At 34.4% G+C, this 9,928-nt stretch overlaps 2 protein-coding genes across 2 annotated transcripts; both read right to left on the bottom strand.

Moving 5' to 3' along the window:
* Positions 1-5,015: 5,015 nt before the first annotated feature.
* LOC132749779 (uncharacterized protein K02A2.6-like) lies at positions 5,016-6,035 on the bottom strand. Its single transcript, XM_060739675.1, has one exon. It carries the CDS (start codon positions 6,033-6,035, stop codon positions 5,016-5,018), a length of 1,020 nt encoding a protein of 339 aa, XP_060595658.1.
* Positions 6,036-6,449: 414 nt separating this feature from the next.
* LOC132749780 (uncharacterized protein K02A2.6-like) lies at positions 6,450-8,939 on the bottom strand. Its single transcript, XM_060739676.1, has one exon. It carries the CDS (start codon positions 8,937-8,939, stop codon positions 6,450-6,452), a length of 2,490 nt encoding a protein of 829 aa, XP_060595659.1.
* Positions 8,940-9,928: the final 989 nt, after the last annotated feature.

The following is a 9,928-nucleotide window of genomic DNA, read 5'->3' on the forward strand; positions in this document are numbered from 1 at the left end:
TATAGCATTTTCAAAACAGGTCCGTCTGAATGAAAAAAAAAAATAGAAATGTGATAATACAATGTTTATTAATGCAATAAGATCGACATTTTAATCACGCTAGTGTATTCAAACTGGAACTAAAATATCTTTTTTTATTTACTTTTTTAAAATTATATTATAATGCTATGAGAAACAAAACCTCATATTTCCGATCATTTTTTATGTTTTTCATCTTTGGTGTCATCTTTGGTTTGAGGTAAACAGGGGAGGGATCGATGTGATAATAGTCTTTATCACATCACATCAAAGACAAAGACACAGCACAGCACAACTAAGCACAGCATAGTATATTATCATATTATAACATAGCATAACATAACACAACATTACAAAACATAGCATAAAACAGGCGGTCATTAATTGATAATTGAAGATGCCATCTGTTGGGCTAATGTTTGACTTTGCAAAATAATTCTCACATAATTGGCTAAACATGTATACATTATGCAGCATTCAATTGTATACATACAATTATAGTCATGCAGTTCAAACGTAAAGTGGTGTTAATTGTTATAGGGTAGCATTTTTAACAGTTCTTGACAAGTACATTTGGTACACAAGATTATTGACCTTTTCAAGCCGAATTATCTATAATAGTAATTATAACAAAGGTATGACAAAAATGGCATGATCAAAACTATACATAGAACATATCATCATCAACCCGTTAAACAGAGACTTTCATTATTACAAAGATGACATTACTATTGTACGTACTACGCATATTAATATTGAGGTTATCTCCCTTTAAGTAATATGCATTAATTAAAATGAGTGTACATATAAATGTATAGTCTATTGTAAGGCATTTACTTTGAATGCATTACACTGTTTAGTTGCCAAGTTATTATATGTTTTGGTATTAGTGCTTGACGAGTGCTTCTTACTTCAGCATTGTAGACAATAAAAACTTCTCTAGTTCACTATTTACTATAAACAATATGAGTTAAGTTATGATGATTATGGTATTATATTATAATTTCAACTTTAATAGGACTAGAAAATCGCTACGTAAGTGTTCCGCCGCATGTTAATTTATCGCTTTTAATATACTAATGAGCCCTGGCATGGCATTTGCAATTAGTGGTCAAATGACGAAATCGTAGAAACGTTACATTTAAGTTGATTCTATTTTTAATCATACGACGCGTGGTTTTCCAATCAGAGTTGTGCAACTTTAAACAGTGCGCGCACCAGTTGTATGTAAGCATGAAAAAAAGCAAACCCACTCCTTTGATGTTCTTAAATATTAAAAATTGTCACCGCATGATGTCCGTTTTCCGCAGTGTAAAGATTAAGTAAAACCTGCGCTGATAAACTTGTTCTAGTTAACTTGAACCATTGACAAAACACTTACTGAATCGTATCTTAAGTATCAACCAAGACAATTCCAAAGTAAAATGAGTTGACAAATCTAATTTCCTCTATTTAAAATATGACTTGACAAATCTAATTTCATCTATTCAAACGACAATTGATATGTTGTCCTTGCAACACATTCAATACTTCAATAACAATTACATTTTCCTATTTGATTATTGTTTTATATCCAGTGTCAAAATGTTTTTAAAGTAAATCTCTTTATTGTAACATGTCGTGGCCGATTCCGCGTTGCAACGGATTTTACTGAAGAAAGAATAAAAAAATATAAAACTCCAAATCATCCAAATTTTAACCGAACACGCCGAAGCTTCCAGCTTTTTATACGATTCACCGGTCTAGGCTGGACTTTATTTTATTTTATATATTTAAATGGCAAACCAAATTTAATCTTACATAGCAGATAAAAACCTTTTATTTTAGAGACCTCTTTTAACAGCAGCAAGTTTTGCTTTAAGCGCAAAGATATGAAGATGAGATGATACTTGTTTTTAAGAATTCTTTTAAAAATTAGCCATATTTTCATTGATGTTTGAAGGAGTCAACAGCTTGTCATAATATTTGGTACAAATTTGCAACATCATAATATACAAGATTCTGACCCCTAAACAAAGTTATGGTTCTTAAACCTCCTGATTTTTTATAAAAAATACGGTTTTAGATGATAACTCTTGAAGAAATCAACAAATCATTTAATAGATATTACATGTACTTTTTTGGTACAAACATGTAACATCAAACAATACAGGTCATGTATGAATATGGGTTCAGACTACTAAATTTTACAGAGTCATTGCCTTTTTAATCTTCAGATTTTCTAAAGAAAAAAAAAAGGTTTCCAAATGATAACAACTGAAGTAGTCAATGGATTATTTTTTTTTCATACAAATATTTAATTCAGGATTTCAGCAGTACCTATAGACGCTTGCAGAAATCATGATCACAAAATAGACAAACATCGTTTTATTTCGCCGTTTTTCACATTATTCTTTTTCAAACATAATCATACATAAATCGGTGTGAAAAGATGAAATAGACCTTTTAAAGTTCATTCCGTTTGGTGAAAGGATAAGAGTTTAGCATTTTAGCATTTTATTATACAAGCGCCTTCTCTGGTATATATCTGAATACGGTATATAGTGTGGTGCTCCAATCCCCTTTTTCCTTTTTTGCAGTCTCACTCTCATTGTATACACACCGGCCTCTCAAATATTGACAATAAGACCGTAATAATCACACGGGCGTAATATTACCACGAATATTCATCAAGAGTATTCACATTTTACCCCTGGGGGCCATAGGTTTTCCTTACATATATGCGGTATAAACTTGAGATTTTCTCCTCTGAATTGACGTAGGCTAGGGAATAGAAATTTGTCATGACACATTATGTAGCGAAACTCTATTAAGATTGTTTAATTCATAGCCCTAAATTCAAAATTGGCCTCGTCCCTGGAGTCATATATATATAGGTTTTTGTTATATGTATACAGTAAATTAAAAAAAAAAACTTGTCTGAAGATTTAAGTCTTAGAGCTTAGAAAGTTGGTATATAATATCATCAGTAGATCCTCTCCCATAGTTGATCAATTGTTGGCACTAGTGAACTGAACAGTGAACTGGTCCCAGGGTGTCATAGGTGTTGCTCATGTTAATATAGTAAAATCTTAAAACATATTTTCCTCTGACTATACAAAGGCTAGACATTAGATATTTGGCATGAAACCTTCACTTGTGTAGACCTTTACCAAGATTCTTTAAATTATAGCCCTGGGGTCAAAATGAGCTCTGCCAGGGGGTTATAGGTTTTCCTTATATGTATATACTAGTAGTAAAAACTATGGCATGCATTTTTTCCCGTGTGTGTGTTTAGCATGTAACTCTTAGTCTTGCTGGATGACTCAATTCCGCATGTTAACACTGAAGATTCCATTTTAATATTCCAATATTGTATACTGTAGATAATAGACAGGTGTTTCGCAAACTGATTTCTGTACTGCGCTTAAGTTTTGCAAACCATATAGTTTAGTATCTTAATTGCCTGGTAAAATACAGCCTTAGTCTGTAGGAACGAAACTTTTTCCTTGTCCCATTAATAACTTAAAAAGAAATAAGCCGAGGTTTGTGTAACTTGTTAGTGATATTGACCGTAGCCAGAAGATGACCTCTATTGATTTTGAGGTCAGTCAAAATCAACATAGTTTTGAGGACACAAATAAAGACCGTAATGTCAACATGGTCAAGCAATGTATACCTCAGTGTTTGCAGTACTTTGATTTAAAATATATTCTTGAGCACTTTATCAAACTGCACTTAATCAAATATCTTTTAACGTCTGGTGTTGTTTTTTTACTTATAAAGTATCTACCAGAAAAAATAAAAACACAATTACATGTATATGCATTCATATGAAAATGACGACTCATATGAAAATTACAAAAATATACTTTTTTATACATTCCCGCGTTTTGGGAAAACTTAACATTCGCAGAAAAGTTATGCCATTAAATTTATTTATTATTTTGGAATGAAATGGTATTTATATTTCGTGTTATTTAGAGTGTATATAAGATTATCACGGCACTACTCCAAACCGTGGGATTATAACGAAGCGTCGTAATAAAACAAATTGTACAAATAGTAGTATTCTAAAAAAAGTTTACCATTATACACAGAACTATAATAATCACACGCTGTCACATAAATTGTTAAAACTATTGAACACAGGTAAAATTCAAATTGTCTTTATTTTCAGTTTCATGGTTAACGTTGCTTGAATAATCAGTAACCCCGTGACCTTAAATATCTATTAATACTGTTCTCATCAAAAATTGTGGAAGCCATACAACAATGAACACCCTTCCCTTTTACGTATGTATTAATATGTTCCAAGCACTGAATATATAAATATAACTTTATTGGAGAGGTCATCAGACTTCTCCACAGTGTTGAGAATGATTGCTGGCGGCATCCATTTGTGCGTATCAAATTGAAGCTATTGCATCGTATTTTAAGCCTTAACACATTAGAATCAGTCTACAAAAATGTTATGCGCATGCTCCGCCTCAAAATACGACTTAACTTAAACGAAAATTTAACATCGAAGTGAACAAATCGGTATAAGGAAAAATCGGAAAATATCTGTTATGTTTTCTATAGAGAAGTAACACGTCTTTAATGCTTAACTATCGTTTATTAACTGATTTGATACAGAGCGTGGCATGCTAAGATAGGGTTAGTAGGCGGGGCTTATTAGTAATACATTCTGACCAATGAATAACAGAGTTATACACAACAGTTCTCCCTTCTTAACATTTTAGTCCATTATCATATAATTAATACTAAAAATATAATCAAATAACAAGAAAGAGACAACTGGTAGAATAATTTAACAACATGAGATATACGAGATTAATTCATTCGTAAACCAGATCAAACTATCGACCTATTGTTCGTAATTCACCTTTGACTTTTATTACAGTTCACACGAGTTCATTCAGTGGTATTTTTACAACAAAGTAGTGTAATGTTTAATTAGATAGCACATTAACTGTCTGTACGCTCTCGAATGTTTATACAGTTACGTAGTCAACTCAGTATGAGAAACGATTAGGTGGTTTGCGTTCTCTCAATGGGTATCTTCGTTCCATTAACATTTGATCTGATCTTTTATTTTCATTTAATGATGGCATTTTCTCAGGATTACCAGTTACTAACAAAGGGTCATTTCTCTCGGTCATAACTGGCATTTCTGACAAATTAAGCGGGATCATGTTTAACGGTGAACTTTCTCGGCGAGGAAGCTCATTATTCATTTCTGATTTCCGTAGCTGGTCAACATGCCTTCTCCAGACTTGATTGTTACCGATATCAATTTTATACATGAGAGGTCCCTCGCGGGATAAAAATGTACCCGATAACCATTTTTCGGTTGAAGTAGGCCTATAGTCTCGCGCTATTATTGAGTCTCCTTCTTTAAACTCACGGAAATTTCGCGATTCCGATGTTGCGAGTTTCATTCTTTGTTTTTCGACATTACCGTCTGTATCCGGTTTTAATAAGTCTAACTTGCTTCGCAAAATCCTGCCCATAAACATCATCGCAGAACTTTTTTGTGTGCTTTGATGTACAGAATTGTGATATGTTAACAAGAAATTTGCCAACTTTAGATTTAGGTCTCCTTTATCAAATTTCATTGCTCGAATTCTTGACTTAAAAGTGCCGTTCAAACGTTCCACTAAACCATTTGTGGAGGGTTTAGCAACTGCGGTTCTTATATGAAAAATACCGTTATTTTTCATAAATTGCGCAAATAAATCTGATGTAAATTGTACACCATTATCGCTTACCAATTGTTTTGGTATACCATAACGACTAAATATGGTCCTTAATACATTGACTGTTTTTTCGGCAGACGTACAATTTCCCATATCCTCTATTTCAGCCCATTTGCTTCGAGCACAAACTATTACTAGGAACATATGACCTTGAAATGGACCTACAAAGTCTACATGAACGCGTTCAAAATTAGAACGCGCATTTTCCCATGGGTGAAGTTGAACTTTTTCGGGCATTTTCTGCTGCATTTGACAGCCCTGACATTGTCTCACCATGTGTTCAATGTCTGAGTCAATGCCAGGCCACCAGGCATAACTTCGCGCTAAATGTTTTCATTTTAACTATTCCACTGTGGCTACAGTGCAGAAGATATAGAACTTGACCTCTGAGTTCCTTGGGAATAACAACTCTAATTTCCAACATTAAACAGCCTTTTTGAATAGTTAATTCGTTCGGGCGCGTGTGACAACTTTTCAGGACTGGATTCTCTCAGTTCATTCTCCAGCCCTTGTTTACTTTAAATTTTACATTTTCGTAGACACACGCTGCGTTTCGCGCTAGTCATAGGAAGTTTATCAAATTGTTCATTGAAAAATACTTCCTCAAATTACATTCATTTTCTAATATTGATGGCGCGGGCAAACGTGACATTCCATCGACATTAGTATGTTTCTTAGTACTTTTATATTCTATATCATAATCAAGCCTGACAAATAAACCGCATATCGTTGTATTCTCGCAGCAGAAGTGGCAGGGATGCCCTTGCTCGGAGAGAATATAGACAACAGTGCTTGACAGTCTGTTATCAGCGTGAATTTTCGACCATATAGATACAGATAATATTTGTGTACTGCCCAGTATATTGCAGTAGCTTCCCTTTGTACTTGCGCGTACATTCTTTCAGACTTTGATAGCGAACGGCTTGCAAATGCAATTGGTTTCTCACTGCCATCAGGCATTACATGTGATAATATTGCAGAAATACCGACAGGGGAAGCATCCGTTGCTAACCGTACGGGTAATTTCGGATCGTAATGCGTAAGGACGGGTTCTGACGTAATCAAATCTTTTGATTTCGCAAACGCGTTTTGACATTCTTTAGTCCAAACAAACTTACGCCCCTTTTCTAGCAGTTGATTAAGCGGTTTAATTACCGTGGCTAGGTTATTTAAGAACCTATGATAGTAATTTAGTAATCCGAGATATGCCCTGAGAGATGTGACATTTTGTGGACGTGGTGTATTTAAAATAGAATCCACCTTATCATTACATTTCCACAGACCGTTTTCATCAATTTCATGACCACAATATGTAATCCTCTCTTGAAAGAACTGACATTTTTCTTTATTCACTTTTAAACCATATTTTGACAACCGTTGCACTACTGTTTCTAAGTTATTTAAGTGAGCTTGATCATTTTCTCCTGTAATGACCATATCATCGAGAATGCACTGTACTCCTGGTATTCCTTGAAGAATTTGATAAATTGTTCTTTGCCATATTGCAGGTGCTGATGATACTCCATATGTCAATCTATTATAAGAATATAGACCTTTGTGAGTGTTAATCGTTAACATTTGTTTTGTTTTGTCATCGCACTCCAATTGAAGATATGCTTGGCGTAAATCCAACTTTGAATATTTCTTTCCATTTGCCAGATTTGCGAAAATGTCATATATTCTCGGAAGTGGGTATTTATCTACATTTATAGCTTGATTTACGGTGACTTTGAAATCTCCACAAATTCTAACTCCTCCCGAAGATTTAACAACGGGCACAATAGGTGTAGCCCATTCTGATGTATTCACTTTCGTAATAATGCCCTGTTCTTCTAGGATGTCTAATTCCTTTTCTATTTTCGGTTTTAACGAATATGGTACTGGCCTAGCTTTTACGAATTTCGGTGAAGCATTCTCTTTGACAGATAGCGTTGCTTTAATATCTTTAACTTTCCCGATACCGTCGGAAAACACTGACTCATATCGCTTCATAATATCGGCTATACGTGTTTGTGTTGAGTGATCATCAATTGAATTCACATGTACAATACGTGACCAGTCCAATACAATTTCATTCATCCAGTCCCGTCCAAACAATGCGGGACCGTTGCCCATGACAATACACAGTTTCAGCGATTTTGACTGTCCATTGTACCTTACATTTACCAGTTTTGTTCCGGCTTGCTGTATTTCTTCACCAGAATATGTCTTTAACACTGATGTGGGCTTATCCAATGTAACATTTCCAAAACACTTCTGGAACTCTTCTCTTGACATCAGAGAAACAGCTGAGCCCGTATCGACTTCCATTTGTAAGGGTCTGTCGTCTATCTCTGGTGTGATGGTGATTTTCCTGCTCGAACCTTTGGTCACGGAATTTATACTCATCACAGGAACGTCGTTGTTTTTCATGGCATGTACGTCTCGTGCACGTGCTTTCAGACAAATACTTTTAATGTGTCCATGTGCATTACATGCATGGCAAATGGCATTCTTAAATCGGCATTTGAAAGATGCATGATTATCTTTACCACAGTAAATGCACTTTCCGTTTTGTTTCACGGTCGAGTTTGCGTTTGCCGGTTTTTGCCGTGGCCTGTGTTCAACTCTTCTCGAAGGTTTTTTTTTCTCAACCTTATTTACACTTGCGGTCAACGACTGAAGTTCTGCGGCGTCCTTCGTTGCTGTTCCCATAGCAACTGCTGTTTCAACAGCTTTCTGTAAACTGAAGTCTTCCATCGCCAATAGTTTACGCTGTATGTGCTCATCTTTAAGTCCACAAACTAAGCGATCCCGTAACGTATCGTTTAGGCTGGCTTGGAAATCGCAATGTTCTGCCAATTTCTTCAGTGTAGTTACATAATCATTTACACTTTCACCCGCCGCTTGGTTTCGTTTGTGAAATCTAAATCGTTCAGCTATAATCAATGGCTTTGGGTTAAGATGTTTATTCAATAATTCACAAAGATAGTCATATGACTGTGTTGAAGGTTTGTCCGGTGATGTCAAATTTCGAAGTAACCCGTAAGTTTTTTCTCCAAGTAAAGTTAATAAAGCTGGAACTTTTTTCTCGTCGTCTATTTCATTTACTAAAAAGTACTGCTCTAAACGTTCTTGATAGCATGTCCATGATTCTGAATTGCCATCAAATCCAGATAAATGTCCAATTAATGCAGCCATTTTAACACTTATAAATTAAATCCAGAATTTTACACATATTATGATAATAACATTAATATCTAATAGATAAAATCCCTGAAATTTAATGTTCAATTATCCTCGTCGCCAGATTGTTATGTTTTCTATAGAGAAGTAACACGTCTTTAATGCTGAATTATCGTTTATTAACTGATTTGATACAGAGCGTGGCATGCTAAGATAGGGTTAGTAGGCGGGGCTTATTAGTAATACATTCTGACCAATGAATAACAGAGTTATACACAACAATATCATTTACGTTACTTAACACTACGGGCAATGATTCATTCCATTTTTAATCCTTTAAACTGTATAGATCGATACTTGTTTTCTGAATAGCGTTTTACTATTTCATTTTCCGAAAATAAAGAAGTACTATCATATGACCGAGTGAACGGTGTACCGAAAATTTGCTTTGAACTTGTATGACTAATATTCGCAACGGAGATGTTTTGGCGCAAATGGCACAACTTTTTCTCAAGTTTGATTTTCTTGCCGGGCATGCAGCAGTATATATTGTTTATTCCAATCAAATGATATATACATTATTAATGTTAATCTGGGACTTAAAATTGTTTGATTACTTTATGTGCGTTTTGGAAAATCTCTGGTGCCTTTTATATCTCCAAATATTTTCGAAATTAACAAATCTTCAACAGCTGCAAAAAGACCTCTCGCATGCTTCTTTTTAAACTTGTATATGTTCTAAATAAAATACACTTGTGAACAATTATTTAATGAGGTAGTTTTATAAAGGTGCGTAATTTTGTTAATAATCAATTATATTCAGTTTGAAATTTTGACTCATTGGTGAATATATTTTTTTTCGTTGCCCATTTATCACCCTAATCACAAATGTGTTGACTTATACTTAACCTGTTGGATGCGAATATGTGCATACAATGTTCTCAAATGGAATTCACGGGTTGTTAGAAAAAGCAACATCAACAACTAAAAACAAAAAAGAAATA

This window comes from Ruditapes philippinarum, unplaced genomic scaffold, assembly GCF_026571515.1.
Source record: "Ruditapes philippinarum isolate M1 unplaced genomic scaffold, ASM2657151v2 ctg2394_1_1_1_1, whole genome shotgun sequence".
Classification (NCBI taxonomy): domain Eukaryota; kingdom Metazoa; phylum Mollusca; class Bivalvia; order Venerida; family Veneridae; genus Ruditapes; species Ruditapes philippinarum.

Excerpts from the sequence above, each read along its gene's own strand:
- LOC132749779 (XM_060739675.1), bottom strand. The coding sequence starts at position 6,035 with ATGGTGAGACAATGTCAGGGCTGTCAAATGCAGCAGAAAATGCCCGAA.
- LOC132749780 (XM_060739676.1), bottom strand. The coding sequence starts at position 8,939 with ATGGCTGCATTAATTGGACATTTATCTGGATTTGATGGCAATTCAGAA.